General features: G+C 36.6%; 1 protein-coding gene across 3 annotated transcripts in view; it reads left to right on the forward strand.

Annotated features, from left to right (window-relative positions):
- Nucleotides 1-20263, forward strand: part of jak2a (Janus kinase 2a) — a 55127-nt gene that overhangs the window by 27852 nt on the left and 7012 nt on the right. For all 3 annotated transcript variants that reach the window (XM_007252799.4, XM_049466320.1, XM_049466321.1), the window contains exons 3-17: nucleotides 4539-4662; nucleotides 7205-7322; nucleotides 8805-8950; nucleotides 9899-10187; nucleotides 10593-10712; nucleotides 10810-10967; nucleotides 11547-11658; nucleotides 12062-12248; nucleotides 14678-14802; nucleotides 16945-17079; nucleotides 17253-17340; nucleotides 18005-18132; nucleotides 18417-18555; nucleotides 19392-19543; nucleotides 19852-20002. In XM_007252799.4, coding sequence (XP_007252861.3) covers nucleotides 4539-4662; nucleotides 7205-7322; nucleotides 8805-8950; nucleotides 9899-10187; nucleotides 10593-10712; nucleotides 10810-10967; nucleotides 11547-11658; nucleotides 12062-12248; nucleotides 14678-14802; nucleotides 16945-17079; nucleotides 17253-17340; nucleotides 18005-18132; nucleotides 18417-18555; nucleotides 19392-19543; nucleotides 19852-20002 — 2172 coding nt within the window. The remainder of the gene's footprint in view (nucleotides 1-4538; nucleotides 4663-7204; nucleotides 7323-8804; nucleotides 8951-9898; nucleotides 10188-10592; nucleotides 10713-10809; nucleotides 10968-11546; nucleotides 11659-12061; nucleotides 12249-14677; nucleotides 14803-16944; nucleotides 17080-17252; nucleotides 17341-18004; nucleotides 18133-18416; nucleotides 18556-19391; nucleotides 19544-19851; nucleotides 20003-20263) is intronic.

Here is a 20263-nt window from a genome sequence, read left to right on the forward strand (position 1 = left end):
CTGAGTCAACCTTTAAGGCCAGGACACATTAAGTCTGAGCCATATTTCATACCACGACACATTGAGTCAAAACCAAGACCAGGACACATTGAGGCTGAGTTAAAACCAAGACCGGGACACATTTAGGCTGAGTCATACTAAGACCAGGAAACATTGAGTCTGAGTCAAAGTTCAAGACCAGGACACATTGAGTCTGAGTCAAAGTTCAAGACCAGGACACATTGAGTCTGAGTCAAAGTTCAAGACCAGGACACATTGAGTCTGAGTCATACTAAGACCCGGACACATTGAGTCTAAGGCAACACCAAGACCAGGACACATTGAGTCCAAGTCATACTAAAACCTGGACATATTAACTCAAAGTCTTACTAAGGCCAGGACACTGAGTCTGAGTCATAGTTCAAGACCAGGACACTTTGAGTCAAAGTCATACTAAGACCAGGACACATTGAGGCTGAGTCAAAACCAAGACCAGGACACATCGAGACTGAGTCAAAGTTCAAGACCAGGACACTTTGAGTCTGAGTCTAGGCAGACACCAGGACACATTGAATCTGGGTCAATGTTCAAGACCAGGACACATCAATTCCGAGTCAAGGACGAGACCAGTATACACCAAATCTGAATTAAGACCAAGGACATATTGACTATATCAGACCTGAAGCTTGCAAAACTAAAGAAAAGACCTGAAGGTTGTTTGTATTTCAGTTCTAATTTCAGTTCTGCTTTTTTTTCTTTTTCAGTGAAGTATATTTTTCCTGAGACAAGTTTTAAAAGCTGCACTGATTAACACACGAGTGCAGTGCATGCGGCGCAGAGCTGCTTCTGATTAAAAAAAGCTGCATTTTAAACACACACTTGCAACCCAAAAGCATAAGCAGAAACAGAACAAGAAGAGGCTATGCATATATAACTGACCTGAAGTGCATTAGTTGTCCCTCTTAACTCAAGAATATCAGAATAGTCTTAAGAATTACATAAAAATAAGAAGTGAGTACTTGAAAATAAAGAAAAGCTAATCAGCAAAAACACAGACTTACTATTGAAAAATGCAAAAAACACACTCTCAGAGCAGTGGGTAGCCACCTGAGAAGCTGTTGTAGGTCTGTCATAATGGGTAGGATTTTATATATATAAAATATATATGAATATAAATTACTGATAGCACTTCCCCCAAAATAAGAAAAATAAGTTCTTTTAAGAACCGAAGGTGCGTTTTTAGTCAAAACATCACATCATACATCATCAATAGACGACGCAGCACAGCGGCAGTGAACACGGTTCATACTGAAGAACCTAGTAACCTAGTTTCTAGTTCTGGAACCTACTTTTGTTGGTGGAACGCGGTCAACGGTTCAAAAATAGTGCTTCATGGTGGAAAACGCCAAGTGAGACAGCAGGATGGTCCATTTAGTAAATTGCCTGGCATTGATGCCTTTGCTGTGGAGACTTCCCCAACTACTGGTGTGATGAACTGGGGAGCTAACTAACAGCTCAGCGATATATGCAGGACATATGTGTGGTTCCTCTCATGGCCAGGCTTTCAACTGGCAATTTTTCAGCATGCTAATGCTTGCCCATACAAAGCAAGAGCTACCCAGGTCTATGCTGTGCTGCAAGATGCCATTTGAAACATGTGTGTCTCCATGCCATGTGTCTATATATGTCTGCATAAATGTATGTTTGGGTCAATTAGTACATATTACATAGTACTGGACTGTCAGGCTCCGTTGATAAAATTGAATTTTAGTAGTAGAATCTAATTGCTTTTTATTTTAGATGCAAAGTAACAGTTTATTAGCTATTAGGGAGAGATAATTATGTTTATGTAAACACACATGCAAATAAACAGAATGTACAATATCGAGGTCAGCTAAAATAATCAAGGTCATGTCCTTTTTTCACTTTCCCCACCCACACCCCACACAACTAGTACTACTACTACTACTACTACCTTGTTAATTTCCCCTGCACTTCCCCCACCCAACTAATGTGTGTGTGTGTGTGTGTGTGTGTGTGTGTGTGTGTGTGTTCGTCACAAGTGCTGGTCATATGGCCATCTGTTGCTTGATAACTGAACTTTCACACTAGGCCAGAAAGGACACACCCATCGTAACTGCTCTCAATAAAAGAGAGAAAATGTCCAGTATGTGTTTTTTTTACAGATGTGTGTGTGGTGTGTGTGTGTGCTTGTAGTGAATATAGGAAAACCAGAGAACAACAGGACATATGGATCAAATGCTACATATGGGACATATTGTATTTATTGCTATACAGTACCAATCAAACGAACACATACAAAGACACACCCCTTCTAATTTCTACATTGTAGATAAATATTGAAGACATCAGAACTATGAAGAAATGCTTATGCAATTATAAAGTATAGAAAAAAAGTGTTAAACAAGCAATAATATATTTTATACTTTAGATTCTTATTAGTAGCACATTTATCTTTAATGCCAACTGTGCCCACTCTTGGCTGATTCTCTCAGTTGGCTTAATGAGGTAGAACCTGAAAAAGTTCTCCAGCTGTCTTAAAGAAGTTCCAGAGGTGCTGAGATCTTGTTATCTGCTTTTTCTTCACACTATGCTCCAAGTCGTCCCAAAAATGCAGGCATTTGTGAACGTCAAACACTTTTTTGTCTACTATCTATTGTACCATCATATGTGTTCCTTCAAATATCCTTCATAGTCTTTAATATTAAACTGAAATGCAATAAATAATAATCATACAGAACAAATATTAATAAGAATGTGTCCAAACTTTTGACTAGTACTGTATATAAAGATATATACAGCTAAAAAAATAAGATATTTTTTTTGCACTAGGAGTAAAGCAGCCTAAAGTTATCCAAAAGCAGTGTGTAAGACTGGTGGAGGAGAACATGATGCCAAGATGCATGAAAAAAAAACTGTGATTAAGAACCAGAGCTTTTTTGGATCTGCATTCTCTGGAATTATGGTGATCCATCCAATACATGTGGGATGATTTTGGGATTTAGGTACGAAATTATGAGAGGTGGTGATTGTCCAAAATCCTCACCTCACTTTTCTCCAGTATTAAGTAGAAAGCCTTCCCTAAACTGTAGAGACCAACAAAAACATCATAAACTCTTTTTAATACCCTTGATTTAGGAAGAATAGGTAAATGAGCAGGTATCCTAATTCTTTTGTCCTTATATAGTCTATATAAAGTCCATATGGGAGGAATTTGTGCATGTGTATTTTTGTTGCTGCCTCTTTTCTGCAGATGTGCTGTGGCTGACACACCTTCTGTTCACACCGTGCTATTATTCATCCCACCTTAGCTAACCTCTTCCTTTTTAAAACAGTGGTTATAACACTCTTATTAACGTGATAACCACATCAAGATGATGCCATCTTTATCTGATATCTAATTCAGATAGAAGAAGTTGAGGCTTTAGTAGCATTAGCCGTAAAAACTCTTATCAAACAGTCAATCATTTCCAGTTTCGTTATCAGACAGTTATACACAGACTGCATTAACCACAAACACCACACACATAAACACCCACAGATATACAGTATGTGTTTACAGCAGAAGAGCAGAATTATTCATGTGCAGTATGATGATATCTCTATCAGGAAAAATTATGGCTCAATACATATCAGATATCAGATATACAATGCTAGAGAGTGAGAGTCTGTTCACAGTGACCAGTGGAAAGTACCACATATTACATATACATAATTTGCCACAAGACATGTAGGGAACATGTGGAAGAAGGTTCTGTGGTCAGATCAGACCAAAGTTGAACTTTATTGAACTTTTTGGCCTGAATGCAAAGCAGTGCTATGTGTGACAGAAAAGTAACACTGCTCATTACCTAGAACACATATCCACACTGTGAAACATGGTGGCGGCAGCATCATTCTGTGGAGAAGCTTTTCTTTAGCAGGGGCATAGTTTATAAGCTGGTCAGAGTTGATGGAAAGATGGATGGAGATAAAAACAGGACAATCCAGGAAAATAAAAAACCTGAAAGTGTTTCTTGGATTTTACCAAGAAATTACCAAAAACATCTGGAATAAAATCAAGAGGAAGATGGATGAAAAAAACCAGGGTTATTCCACAAAATATTGATTTCTGAACTCTTAAAACTTTATGAATATAAACTTGTTTTTTTCTTTGCATTATTTGAGGTCTGAAAGCTCTGCATTTTTCAGCCATTTCTCAATTTCTGCAAATAAATGCTCTAAATGACAATATTAATATTTGGAATTTGGGAGAAATGTTGTCTGTAGTTTATAGAATAAAACAACAATGTTCATTTTACTCAAATATAAACCTATAAATAGCAAAATCAGAGAAACTGATTCAGAAACTGAATAAATTTAACTTTGTCGTTCTAAGGTGGCAAAATGTGAAAAGGAGTATGAATATTTTGCACTGTAACGGTAATATGAGCTTCCGTCCACAACTTTACTTGTCATACATGCATGTTTCTGAGCACTTCTGTTTTTTGTGATTGGCTGACATGGTGTCTGTGTATGTGTTTCTTTTGTTTCTGCAGGTATCAGTCCACTCTACAGCAGCCTGTTTGCCCTAATGAGGGAGAGCAACCGCATGTGGTACCCACCCAATCACGTCTTCAAAGTAAATGAAACCAGCAGTGAGAAGCTCCTGTTCAGAATAAGGTAACCAGTGACATTACTCTGTAACTGTTTTACTTATTAACAATATAGACCAACAGTATAGAAGTAGCATGTGTTCTAAATAGTTCTAAATTGTTTGATGTGAAAATAGTAAGTGTATGGCCATGTTTAGCAAGAAAAATGATCAGAAGAAGTCCCTCTCAGAACACACTGTGCTGTTGGCAATCTGAAGAAATTCTAGCAAAAGTTAGCAAAATTATCAGATTCTTGCCTTTCTGGTGTGTGTTTAGCTCCAGTTTGGTTTAGCTGAGGCTCAGGCAATTGTGTTTAAAAAAAAAAAAAAAACAGACAGGGGAGAGAAGATTGCATTGGCTGACCTTAGCATTTAGCCTAGCATTGATCCCCAGTTTTTGTGGCTCCGCGAGGCTCCTGACAACAGTAGCCATAATGCTCCGACACACCATAATACTATGTTGAAGCACATTAAGTATTAGACTTCTTCAAAATGATCAGTTTCTTAGATTTTTCTATTTATAGGTATATGTTTGAGTGAAATAAACATTGTTTTATTCTATAAACTACTGACAACATAAAAAATTATACTGAAACACTTTGAAAACATCTGGAATATAATCAAGAGGAAGATGAATCGTCACAAACCATCAAACCACCAAACTGAACTGCTTGAATTTTTGCACCAGGAGTAAAGCAGCATAAAGTTATCCAAAAGCAGTGTGTAAGACTGGTGGAGGAGAGCATGCCAAGACAAATGAAAGCTGTGATTAAAAATCAGGGTTCTTCCACCAAATAGTGTTATTTCTAAACAACTATGAACCTATAAATCGTAAAAACAGAGAAACTGATCATTTTAAAGTGGGCAATTTTAAAATTGTATTTGTATACACACATCATACATTTTCCATTCTAAGAGACTATATGGCCAAAAGTATGTGTATAAGATAAATATCTGATCATCACACCTACATTTTCTGGGTAACAGAGTTTGTTGGACATCACATTCATTTAAATAAGCAATTAAATTAAATAAGCACTGTTTGATAAGTCATAAAACTGTACTGTTGGCACTGTACAGTCTCTGCTAAGCGTCATTCTCCTTCATCCACCAAACCTACATTCATTATTATGTTTTCTGACACTGTGTGAAGTACTTATCTGTGTCACATTCACACATGAGCTCATGTTGAGCTGAATCCTTTTCCACTGCACGTTAAAAATGATTGCTGTTAGCTTTTTGGAAAGACACGTATCTTCTAAAGTTCAAAGAGCAGATACCTCTGTTACTCAACTCTGAACTTGTGAGGGTCTGGTTTCACTCAGCTCTGCAATCACTGATCGGCCTCAACTGCTGAAACTGATGCTGTAGTGTGTGTATAAATGTGTGTGTGTGTCTTTGTGAGACACTTAGTCCTTCACACCTCTCTTGTCATGTTTGAGATGTGAAGAGGCCCAGGTGAACGTGTGAAGAGCTTGTGTGTATGTGGGAGTTCACAGAGAGAACGAGGGGAAAACCCTGAGAGTGAGAGACCAGGTGCACCAACACTATCATACCACACTTTGAGATGCTGAGATTTATTTGCAGTACTTGTTAATTGTGTGGTAACTATATGGAATGACAAGACAAATGTCATGGGACAGCAGTTTGTAAATTGATCATGAAGTGTTCCTACAGGGGTCGGCTTGGGAACGTCCAAACCTGTATTAGAGAGGTGTAGTGAGGTATCTTGAGATATTTTGAGAGTAAGGTTGAGGGAGTACCAAGCCACTGCCACTATGATCGGGAGATTGCTGGTTTGAATCCTGATCATGCAGCTTGTCATCAGCTGCCGGAGCCCTAAGAGAGCACAATTGGTCTTGCTCTTTCCCCTTATCACTCCTAGGGTGATGTGGATCAGCACAAGGCTGCGTCTGTGAGCTGATGTATCAGAACCGAGTCACTGCGCTTTCCTCCGAGTGTTAGCGCTGTGATGCTACTCGGCAATGCGCTAATCTTTATTTTTCTGGTGTGGTTGGGTTATTGGCTTTGTAAATTGCAGAGAAAATGGGAAAAAAATACATAAAAAAGCAGTATTTATCTATTTTGTTTAAAATCTGAATCTGTTGAACACTGGCCAGTGTGCTCATGGCAAGGCAACATGAATTATAGGAAACATGCAGGGGAATGATTGTAAACTGTGGCATCTGGTTAGAATCACCTGTGTAAAAAGACAAGTGACTCAAGCAGAAATTACATTAGATCTAGAGGGGTTTGGGAAAGTCTTAAAAGTATATTGCTCCTCCTAAATTTTTTACAAATATGAAAACATGAACCTACAACTTATTTGATGATTCCTTATCAAAAGCTTAAAAAGATATAATATGGTTAGCAGTGTGTATAACAAAAAATGAATAAATTATGGAAAACAAGGTGTAAGAGGACCAAAAGCAACATTTTAGTTATGTATTATATAATAAGTACTATGTACCACTTTTTTGGTTAGTTTCTAAAAAGTATTTTTGAATTTATTTCCCACATTATTAATTCTGTTAAAACAGGTTTACTTTGTTTCTCTGTTTCTCTGTTTAGGTTTTATTTCCCCGGCTGGTATGGTAGTGGATCAAGTAACGCTCATCGTTTTGGTGTGACTAAAAGCTCTGAAGCTCCTGTGCTGGATGACATCACCATGGCTTACCTGTTCGCCCAGGTACATGCACAACTGTCTCACTGCCTTCAGAGTCTAAAGTAGGACTTTAATAATGATCACACAGCTCATTATCAATGCTTTAATATATTTAGGTGACCTGAGTAATTATATTTTTGGTGCTTTCAGAGTTTTTAGTTTCTTTCAAACCAAAATAGCAGGTTTAAAAGTTCTCCAAACCACAGTCTGGACCAAAGGACTAAATATCAGGTTAATTTTCAGTGTAAAAACATTCTTTTGCATGTTTTGGGCTTTTAAGTCCCTGTGCCAAAAAAATGTAAAAAGCTGTTTTTTTGCAGTTTGAAATAGACAGCCAGGGTGCGTATGTATGTGTGTATGTGGGTTTGTTTGTTTTTTAACCTTGCATGGGTAAAGTGTGTGTGCTGGCACAGGGAAAGAGGAAATAGAGGGGAGGAAGAGGGTGAGGTCGCACACTTTTTTTGCTCTTCCCTTCTTCAGAGAGATGTTTACATCCACCAGTGCACGAGTACTTAACCCTCTGCACCATTACTTAACCATTACTTCCAATAGAATAGAACTCTCTTGAGCAGATAAATAATAACCGGATGGCACTATGCTAGTACTATTGGCACACAGTTTTGTTTGCCATAGTAGTAACAGCTAATGCAGGTCTTTCCTCTTCTAGACAAAATTTGGGAAATCTACGCTTACTATACATAAACGGAAGCAGTTTACTCACGCAAATAAAGCGTTTTCAGATTAACATCCATAAATAGAAATATTGATACAATGAAATTGGGTTCAAATCCCTATTGGGGTTTCTTCCCACAGTTCAAAAACACGGAGATCAGGTAAATTGAATACTCTGAATTGCCCAGAAAGTTGGGAACCATAAAAATTGCCTTTGTGGTGAATGTATATGTCCAGATACGGATTTTGAAATGTAAAACTGCCTAATGTAGTCCTCCAGGTGGACGGTTATTCCGGTTGAGAGTAAGCTGTGCTTGATTGGCTGCCGCTTCTCACCGGTGTGTGGAGCATGTAATTGTACATTGAGTGCCTTGAGTTGAAGAAAGGAAAGGCACTATAGAAGTATAATTATAAGTAAATAAGTACTTTACACAAATATGACTAAGTTTTATGTTGCATTACACAGTACTGGAGAGGTCTTGTTTAGCTCCACCAAAGTTACGTAGTGCAGTACCAGCATTCCAGTCTGGAGTTTCAATGACAGAGATGTCATTATCTCCCCTATTACAGAAAACATTGCTACATAATGTTGCTGAAAAGTCTGCTTTGATTATGTATTAAGTGGAAATTTGTCCGGTTAGTTTTGACCTAGACTCTGGTGAATGTGAATATGAATGTTGTGTCCTTGAATGTGTTTCAGGTTTCCTTTAGCTGAGCTTGTTTTTGCAGGAAAGACCTCTCCATCTCCTGCCACAGAAGAGATGACAAAATTATCTCTTCACTCACCACTGTTTCCCCATTTCTCTCTCTTTTTTCCCTTTCTCTGTTGTTCAGTGGAGGAGTGATTTTGTGGATGGCTCTGTCAGTGTTCCGGTCAGTCATGATGCTCAGGAGGAGTGCTTGGGGATGGCCGTGTTGGACATGATGCGGATCGCTAAAGAGAAGAGTCGCTCTCCAGTCGAAATTTACAACAACAGCAGGTGAGCAGGACGTGCACTGGGGTTGTAAGAAAATGTTAAAATATTGAATTATTGTGATGTTACTGTATTTCCCAAAAGTGAACACATTTTTGCAAATATTTTATTTAATTTTTTCCTGGGACAACTCGAAATAAAACTTCCATAGTGTATATAATGAAGTAGTCAGTGTTCAGCTTGTATATCAGTATAGATTTACTTTCCTCTGAAAATAACTCAATGACTCAATAATATCTAAATAGCTGTGAGTAAACACAAGTGAGTACACCCCACAGTGAACATGTACAAATTGTGCACAATGGTGTTGTTGTCCCTCCCCGGTGCCATGGGACTCGTTAGAGTTAGAATTCTCTCATATTGTCCACTGAATATTCAACATGCCACCTCATGACAAAGAACTCTCTGGGGATGTGAGTAATAGTGTAGTTGGAAATGTAGTAGAAACAAAAGCAGTAGAAATTTCTGAGGAAACGGTATGAATAAACAGGTGTCTCGATACTTTTCTTAATCTAGTGTAACTACATCAGTTCATATGACATATCCACAAGCAATTATTGGATTAGCTAAAGATTTTGTTCAAGTGTAGTCTAGCTCCAGCATTTGTCAGAAACAAACAGCTTGCTGCTCTGAAATGAAGCCCAAATCAGTGTGTGTGTGTTCTAAGAAGAAATTAGGGCTTTAGCAAACAGGACACATTCATTTAGCTTCACACTGCTAGAATCATGACTGTGAAAGTTTTAATTTCAGACAACTGATCTGTGTCTCTGATCTCTCTCTCTGATCTTTCTTTATCTCTTTCTTTGATCTCTTTTATATATCTTTCTGTCTCTTTCTCTGTCTTTCTTTGATCTGTCTCTCTCTGGTCTCTCTAATATCTATTTGACCTTTCACTTCCTATCTCTCTGATTTCTCTCTGATTTCTCTCTGATCTCTCTCTCTCTCTCTCTGCAGCTATAAGAGTTTTCTCCCTAAAGGAATGCGCGCTCACATACAGGATTATCACTTTGTCACCCGGAAGCGGATCCGTTACCGGTTCAGGAAGTTCATTCAGCAGTTCAGTCACTGTAAGGTGGGTCTGAGGGACCTGAAGCTGAAGTATTTGGCCAGTCTGGAGAATCTGCAGCCGGCGTTTTACACCGAACACTTCCATGTCTCTGAGCCGTCCATCGGAAAGGTCACCATCATCGTCACCGGCAACCAGGGTATCCAGTGGACCAAAGGGAAAGAAACAGACGGACAGGTACAGTCCAGTAAATCTCTACAGTAGAGGTGCATTGCAGCTATAAACCTTTTGAGGCTAGCTCTTAGCATCAGGGCTAACCCACTCCAACCTTGCTAAAGCCAGCTTCTAATGATCACAACTGATTGTGTCTGATTTTACACATTTAAATAACATTGATCAACAGCACTTTTTATTACAGAGAGTATAATTTGTCCTGTTTTGGATAAAAATCACTGTAATCAGTATAGGAGAGTTTTGCATAGCAGATTTCTAATCTGCCTTTACTATTATATGTTGTATACATTTCAAAATATTGTAATAAATATAGTACATCATAAAATGTCCTTAAATATTGTGATATTATCTTTTTATCTCTCTTCTGCATTTACACCTTTCTTTTTCTCTCTTTCTCTCTCTCTGTAGGACCTGCAGGTATACTGTGACTTCCCTGATGTAATTGACATCAGCATTAAGCAGGCCAGCCGGGACGGGTCCATCGAGAGTCGCATCGTTACCATAAACAGACAAGACAGCCAGACACTGGTACGACTGTTTACACGACTGTACAAAAGTGTATTCTGTGCATTGTGTATAGTATGTGTTTTTATACAAACTCTCTCTCTGATTTTTTTGTCTGTAGGAGTTGGAGTTTCAGTCTTTGGTGGAAGCCCTGTCCTTTGTATCTTTGATTGACGGCTATTACAGATTAACCGCAGATGCACATCATTATCTGTGTAAAGAGGTGGCGCCCCCTAGGCTACTGGAGGCCATACAGAGCAGTTGCCACGGTCCTGTCTCGTAAGTTAATACGCAATACGGCTGCACTATAAACAGCTCTAGAAAAACATAAGAGACCACCTAAAAATGATGAGTTTCTTTGCTTTTACCCAATAAGTCGCATGAAAACTGTGATTAGAACCAGGGTTATTCCACCAAATATTGATTTCTATTGAAGTCTGAAAGATCTGCATCTTTTTATGTTATTTCAGCCATTTCTCATTTTCTGCAAATAAATGCTCTAAATGAGAATATTTTTATTGGAATTTGGGAGAAATGTTGTCTGTAGTTTATAGAATAAAACAACAATGTTTATTTTACTATAAACTATAGTATACTATATTATTATATTACTGTATTTTTATTTTACAATAAAAATACAATAATAAAATAGATAAATAAAACAGATAAATACAAAAAATACAAAAAAAGAAGGAGGGAATCTTTAGCTTACATGGGACATGGTAAAAAAGGATACAATAATCTAATACATGCACATACACACAAACATTGAAAAATGCATCTTGAAATACCTCTCTTCGATGTTTCAGTACTATTTTTTAATACAAAACAATTGTGAATGTTTTTTTTTTTTTTCAGGATGGAGTTTGCCATTAGCCGACTGCGACGCTGCGACAACGCTAAAGGAATGTACATCCTGCGCTCCAGCCCTAAAGACTACGACAAGTACTTCCTGTCTTTTGTGGTGGGGGTGAGTGAGTCCAGTTGAGAAAGAGTTACATATTAGTGGCATACCTCAGACTGAGTGAGATTTAGATGGGAGTGAACGTCTGGCACTTAACTGTTATCAGGGTTTAAATCAGTCAGTGGCGCACCTGTGTTTTCCATAGCCAAGATAGTAATATGCCAGAAACATCACTAGTGATAATAGATATACAACTGAGTAGCAGCTGAATGGGTAGGACAATTGGCCAGAAAAATTGGGAGAAAAAATGGGAAAAATTTGAGTGTAAGATTAAGCTGGCGGTATGCCTTTATATTGTCATAGTACAGTATGTGGATCAGGAAAAAAAAAAAATCTTTTTTTTTTTTTTAAGTTTCAGACTTTCATGACTGTGACATATATTTATGTGTGTGTGTGTGTGTGTGTGCAGTATGATGGTGCGTTTGAGTATAAGCACTGTCAGATCGTTCGCACGGCGGCCGGTGAGTTTGTTCTGAGCGGGGCGAAGTGTGTGTTCGGCAGTCTGAGCGAGCTTCTGCACCGTTACCAGAAGGAGGCGCTGCGTTCAGAGGGACACGTCTTCCAGTTCACCAAGTGCTGCCCACCCAGGAGCAAAGGTCAGAGGTCTCACAGAATGTCCAGTATAAATAAAACCTCAGTAAACTCTGTTAGCATTAGCAGCTACACGGTTAACATCTGGACCATGAATCAGAGTCACTGAGCATTAGGATATTAAAAAATAGATTGTCTTTATTGCATGTGTGAATATAGTCAGGTGGAAATATTTGGAAAGAAATATTTGGTTTGTAAAGGTCTGAAAAATAAAAGTGTGATGTCCCCTGACTGTTAGGCCCAATCCCATTTTACCTCTTGGCTCAACCACTTACCCCTACCCCTTGTTTTCAAGTTTAACCCCTTCCTTTTGGAACAGAGTTAGAAGGGAAAGGGTTAAAATCATTCCCTTAAGAATTGGAACAACCCTTCAAGCACTTGATACGTCATCAGGAGCGCTTAAGTTCAGTAACCTACTGCTGCTGCTGCTGCTGCTGGTGGTGGTTAACTATAGTTAACTTTAGGGTGTATTTTATTGTATGTCTTCAGAAATGGGGGTTGAGATGCTGCAGAAATTATTATTGTCCATTTCTTAATTCCTCTGTGAATGAAAGCTGAAATTAGCTTTGATTAGCTTTTATTTTATTTAATTTTTCCAGTCCGCTTTAAATGCTGCAGCCCCTGTCGTCTGTTGCACCATTTAAGGTGGAATGGGAAAGTTATCTAGCTAGCTAGAGACTGAGACAAACTACTAGTGATCTTTTTTAGGCTTGTTATGAAGAATTCAGCCAAAAACATTGAAACTACACATTAAACTTTCAACAAGGAAAATGCTAACATTTGTGGATTTGTTTGGTCGCTTGTTCCAGTGCTATCTTACCAGTGATTCTCATACCCTTCGGTTTAAAGTGTGCCTATAAAAAAATCCCTGTTTAAAGGGCTAACAAGCCCTATTCCCTCGAGCCTGACAAGAATCGAGACATCCCTACCCCTTGGTGTGCACGGGCAAAACAGAGGGTTATAGGTAAGGGGTAGGGCCTAGGGGTGAAATAGGATTTGGCCTTAGTTAGACAGCTTGTTTAAACTGCAATAAACTGCATTCAGTGTGTTTACATTACATCTAAACTCTGCTGGCTGATAAAACCCCTAACGGTTAAATGTTTAACTATTAGAGCTTCCTAAACACACACATGCTTTCCTTTATCTTTCTTATCTCTGCTCTGTGTGTGTGTGTGTGTGTGTGTGTGTGTCCAGTAGTATAGAGTATTTGTGTGTAGACAAACAGACCCCCTATAGACTGTGGGGCCAATATAACCTCATGCCAGTAGTCACTCCTTATCTCTCCCAGACACACAAACACACACAGACTGTACCTTTGCTCTGTTTTAGTATACACTACTCTTCAGAAGTATGGATTTACTGTATTTACTTTTGTAAAATCAAATTAAATGCACATTACATTGAATATTATGTTTAATAGTGTAAAAAGTTAGCATTCAACTAGTTTAAAAAGGACATTTTATGAAAAAATATTGTGTTAAAATACAGTAGCACTAATATTTTCTCCAGTACAGAATAGGACAATATATAGAAATAGAAATATTGTGATGTAATGTTTTGCAATATTGTATCGATTCTCAAAATATCAAAAAAAAAAAAATCATTTTTAATGAATTCATTATTTACCCTCTGTTCTGATTGGATAAGAGGAGAACTTTTCTCAAACTTTTAGATTTTATGTGTAGAGTATTGTGTTTTTCCTACCATCACAGTTTACCTAAAAGTTAATAATAATAATATATTGTTTTGTTACTGATATTTATTTGCTATTTATAGGTATATGTTTGAGAAAATAATGAACATTATTATGAACAAATTGTCGTTTAGAGCATTTATTTGCAGAAAAATACAGAGCTTTCAGACCTCAAATAATACAAAGAAAACAAGTTCATATTCATAAAGTTTTAAAAGTTCAGAAATTAATATTTGGTGGAATAAAGGTTTTAATCACGGTTTTCATGCATCTTGTCATGTTCTCCTCCACCAGTCTTACACACTGCTTTTGGATAAAAATTCAAGCAGTTCAGCTTGGTTTGGTGGTTTGATGGTTTGTGATCGTCCATCTTCCTTCTGATTATATTCCAGAGGTTTTCAATTTGGTAAAATCATAGACACTCCTAATTTTTAAGTGATCTTTGAGCTGTATATCTCAATATATTGAATTGTATCTCATGTATTGTGATATATATATATATATATATATATATATATATATATATATATATATATATATATATATATATAATATATATTACTGAGTTCTTGTCCTAAAACAAACCTGAATCTTTATTATTATTCATCTTATTGCAGTACTGATTATTAATATGCTGATGTTTTGATATTGTTGAGTTAAAATTGGTATTGAATATTTATATATTTTAATATTTGTTCTCCTTTGTCCTCTTTTCTTCCCCTCCTCTCTTTCTCTCTACAGAGAAGTCGAATCTGCTGATCTGCAGGAGCAATCAGGGTTCAGATATGTCTCTTTCTCCCTCAGACTTCAAACACAACATCAGTCAGATGGTCTTCCACAAGATCCGAAAGGAGGACCTGGAAACTGTGCGTTTCTCTTTTTCTCACTCCCACTTACTCACAGTACAAACATTGGGCAACATCACTGGTGTATTTCAACAGATCTGCCAGTGTCATCACAACAGAGTCTGTCGGGTTGAGGCACTGTGTTTGCTTTCCTCCCACACGGCTTCCAGGGTCTACGGTTTAAAACTATAGCATAACATTAAACACAGGACTGAGCTACTAGGGGATAGGGGAAGAGATTGCGATATTAGTTCCTTGCTAAAAAAAATACCTCTATAACAATAATGCATTTCAACAGAATTAATTTTGCAATCTGGTTCCCTTATCCTACATATTTGTTTGTGCTTGTCAAGACAGGAGCCCCAGGAGAACTAGCTGAAGGTACTGTGTATATAAACAGTGTTTTTATTAAACTATCTGTGCACTTTTAAAGTTCTCAGTGTCACTTTTAAATATGACGGACCTCAGAGTTCTGTTAATGAGTTGTGGAGCTACTTTGAGCTTGTTAATGATATAAAAATAGCCATTTCTCTGCATGGGCTACTCTATGCCCCTATCACTAGCATTTAAGTCAGTTGGGAGCAAGGGCTAAAAGTGCTGTATTTGGGAATGCATGAAGAGAACGGAAGAGGGCTATACAACAAAAGTTCACACTTTTTATCATGTTTCACTACAGCCCAAGTCTATTTCACACCAGACTTCTCCTTTAAGTTGTAAATGCACTTAGATCACACAGATAGAATAGGACTTGTGGAGGAATTAAACATAAACTTGTGTCTAATGACATTGTCTAATAACAGGCCTAGGCTAAAAGCCTAGTCTAAAGCCCTCCAGCATTAAACTGTGGAGAAATATATCTATGTATGTTCTTTGGAATGGTTGTACTTCATCTAATACTTCTGTGATGGGTGGGGGATGAGTACGGTTGCAATCAAATCCTCACAACTATGCTTCACAATCTAGTAGAAAGCCTTTTCTGCACAGTAGAGACAGTTACTTCAACAAAAGCAAGATCAACTCTTTTTTAACACATTTAGGCTGTCCTAATATTTTTGTCAAAGTGTTGCAAGTAAATATTGTCATAGATTTTTTTTAATTATATACATTTATTATTGTTTAATAATATAAATAATAAAAGTATTGGACATTTAAACATGAACTTCTTAGACAAACTGAGCACCAGGTGGACAGTACACTTTTCCCTATTCGTTCACTGTGCACTCCCACTTTGTCTATATCTGGCTCATTTATTTATTTATTTATAAAACTTTATTCTGCTAATATTGCACATCATTATATATATATATATATATATATATATATATATATATATATATATATATATATATATATATATATATACAGTGGTGTGAAAAAGTGTTCGCCCCCTTCCTGATTTCACGATTTTTTACATGTTCATCACACTTAAATGTTTTGGCCGGCCACTCCTGGGAAGGTTCACCACTGTTCCATGTCTTCGCCAGTTGTGGACAATGGCTCTCACTGTGGTTCTCTGGATCCCCAAAGCTTTGGAAATGGCTTTATAACACTTTCCAGACTGATAGATCTCAATTACCTTCTTTCTCAATTGTTCCTGAATTTCTTTGGATCTCGGCATGATGTGCAGCTTTTTTTTTAAGGATCTTTTGGTGAACTTCACTTTGTCACTTTGTCAGGCAGGTCCTATTTAAGTGATTCTTGATTGAGAACAGGTGTGGCAGTAATCAGGCCTGGGTGTGGCTAGAGACTCAGGTGTACTCAGGTGTCATAAATCACAGGGACTGTATGTTTTAACAAGGGGGCAATCACTTTTTCACACAGGGCCATGTAGGTTTGGATTTTTTCTGCCTTAATAATAAACACTTTTATTTAAAAATAGCATTATGTGTTTACCTGTGTTGTCTTTGACTAATATTTAAATTGGTTTGCTTTTCTGAAATGCTTAAGTGTGACAAACATGCAAAAAATCAGGAAATCAGAAAAGAGGCAAACACTTTTTCACACCACTGTGTATATATATATATATATGACATTTATTTTAAAACGTTTGTTTTTTCTACTTATGAACATCGTACTGCCGTATTGTTTTTATACTATTTTACTGTTCTATCTATCTGTCTGTCCTTTTGAACTGTGTGTGTGTGTGTGTGTGTGCTCTTTCAGATGGAAAATTTAGGCCAGGGCACGTTTACTCAGGTTTTCCGAGGTATCAGGCGAGAGCTGGGGGATTATGGAGAGATGCATGAAATGGATGTGGTGCTGAAAGTTCTGGATAAAAATCACCGTAACTACACTGAGGTATTTTACAGGAAAAACAAAACAATGCTATTCTGATTAGCTTAGCGTGGGAGTAATATCTCAGATATTATTACACTCATTACACTTTTGAAACACAGTGAATGGGTTAGTTTAGCATGAATCATGTAATTGGTGAGCGATGATGAAGTATAAAACTCTCTCTTTTCTTTCAGTCTTTTTTTGAAGCAGCCAGTATGATGAGCCAGTTGTCCCATAAGCACTTGCTGTTGAACTACGGGATCTGTGTGTGTTCTGAAGAGCGTAAGTGTTTGGGGTCTTTCACTCCTCCCCCTCAACACCCAAAATATACACGCATATACACACAGCAGTTTCTCTGATTAATACATACAGTATTAATCAATACAACATTTAACTTCTGTATAATACATATATCCGAATAACTTCAGAGCTCATAGCCCAATCATACAACCTGAACTACCACTACCCTTAAAATAGTTTGGTAAAAATTTGGTAAAAACTAATTTTAAAGAACAAACTTAATTTTAATGTACAATTGTGTCAAATGTTATTTTTACTTAGAGACACACACAAAACATGTCATATTAATTGGGATGTCCAGGCATTCAATATTTAATATTTTCACAATTGCATAATTGTTTTTTTTATATTAGTATTTAAAAAATAGCAATAGTGTAGAGTGAATTTTTTTTAGCTGTTTTTGGGTTAGTTTGTACTTTTATCAGGGAAGGAAGTTGGAATTAAAACAAAATTTAAAATAAATAGAAAAAAAATCAACAAACAATTAAACAAATTTTTAAATATATTTTTGTACATGAACATTTCACAATTCACAACAGTTAAAATAAATTACATGAGTAAATTGTGTTTGTGATGAATGTATGTTTGTAATATGTTTCATATATGTGAAAGCATAGGTTATTTATTGAAATATGTTTCCACTCAGACATCATGGTGCAGGAGTACGTGCGCTTTGGTTCGCTGGACACGTACCTGAAGAGAAACCGTTCCTGCATCAACATCACCTGGAAACTGGAGGTGGCCAAGCAGCTGGCCTGGGCCATGCACTACCTGGTGAGTGAGAGAGACAGTGACACCTGTGTTCCAGAACAGTGTACTGCAACTGCTTTATTGGCCAAAGGGAGAAATACATGTGCAGTCGCGGACCACAGACTCTGTAATAAAACAAATAATGAAATATACTACTTATAATAATACATTTTCTTGATTACTGTCATTTACACATCATTTTACCTTAGTTATCTTAATCCATCTTTGACAGTGTTTTGTTAACTAAGATTTTTCAAACTGATGTTTTGTTTCAAAATGTAATTCTCATAATTCTTTTGTTCTATTAGGAGGATAAAAATTTGATCCATGGAAACGTTTGTGCCAAAAACGTTCTGCTGACCAGAGAGGAGGACAGAAAGACTGGAACACCACCTTTTATTAAACTCAGTGACCCTGGCATCAGCATCACTGTACAGCCCAGAGAGAGTGAGATATATTTACACACACACACACACACACACACTTACACACACACACACACACACTGAATTTGTAAAACTTTACAACATTCAAATAAAAAAAAGGTAGTCAGTAGTCAGTGAGAGTGTCTACCTGTAATTAACTCTATATAACATTAGAATACTAAACCCAAATCAATATACAGTGTGTACCTGTAAAACTACATAATGCTAGAATAACCCCATAAACACAGTGTATGCTCTCACACTTACTCCCTCCCATTAACCAATCAATTAATCAACCTTTTTTTCACTCAGGAAAAAAAATTGAGGGTGATCATAATCAAAGGGATTGAAACTGTTTTATTATAAAAAAAAATTATACGAGATAAAATAGTAAAAAAAAAAATAATAATAAAAGAAGTACTAAGTACTGTATATATATATATATATATATATATATAAATATATATATATATAAACAGAAAATGTAAAACAGAAAATTCTAAAAAACTAATTTGACACATAAAAAGTAAAAAATGGATAAAATATAAAATAAGTAAAAAGATAATAGTAAAAGTAAAGTAAATTAAAATAAAAGTAAAATATCAAGAATGATAAGAAATGATTAAATAAATATTAGAACTAAGAACAACAATTAAAATATAAAAAAGTAATAATAGATAAATAAAAATAAACTAAAAATTAAAATAAGAAAAAGATAAACTAATCTAATCTAAATTAATATTAAATAAAACTGGACTCAGAATGTGCATACTTAAACATTTATATGATTTACCTTTGACTTTTTATATACCTTTGATAAGTTAATAGTCTAAATGTCTTGTTTTTCTCTGTGTTTAGTTCTGATTGAGCACATCCCCTGGGTTCCTCCGGAGTGTGTAGAAGACTGTAGAAATCTGAGCCTGGACACAGATAAGTGGGGTTTCGGCACCACGCTGTGGGAGATTTACACCGGAGGAGAAAAACCTCTCAGCTCATATGACTCCTCAAAGGTAACGCACACTCACACCTATCACCCACCAGCTAATGCACTCTGATTACTAATCAACTGACTAACCCACTACAATTAATACTAATCAACTGAGTAAAGAGCTCTTATTACAAATCAGCCAGTCTAGTTAAGTTTTAGAAGTCTTTCAGGGTAATTATTGTCCATTTATTTAAGAATTTAATTTTAATTATATAGTATTATAAGTGCATTAGATTTACATTCTGCATTAGACGGCTAATACTTGACTTTCTCCCATTTTTATGTATTAAAAACAGTTTTTTCTCATGTATATGTGTGTGTTTTCTGCAGAAACTGCTGTTTTATGAAGACAGGCATCAGCTGCCCGCTCCAAAATGGACAGAACTGGCTAATCTGATAAACAGCTGCATGGATTATGAGCCTTCGCAGCGACCCTCTTTTAGAGGCATCATCAGAGACTTAAACAGCCTCTTCACACCTGGTACACACTGTGCTTAATCTACCACACTGTTATACATCACACTACACTGGAACATTCTGCTTTATATCTAAAAGCAAGATGCATTACGTAGACAAAAGTATTGGGACACCTGCTCATTCATTATTTGTTTAAAAAAAAATGTTTAAAAAGGATTTATCCTTCTTTTGTTTGAGCCTCAACTTTGATTTTGTTTGAGGCTTTCGGCTAGATTTTGCTCCACAGCTCAGCACCTACACTAGTGCATCTCAAAAAAATTAGAAC

This window comes from Astyanax mexicanus, chromosome 17, assembly GCF_023375975.1.
Source record: "Astyanax mexicanus isolate ESR-SI-001 chromosome 17, AstMex3_surface, whole genome shotgun sequence".
Lineage (NCBI taxonomy): Eukaryota > Metazoa > Chordata > Actinopteri > Characiformes > Acestrorhamphidae > Astyanax > Astyanax mexicanus.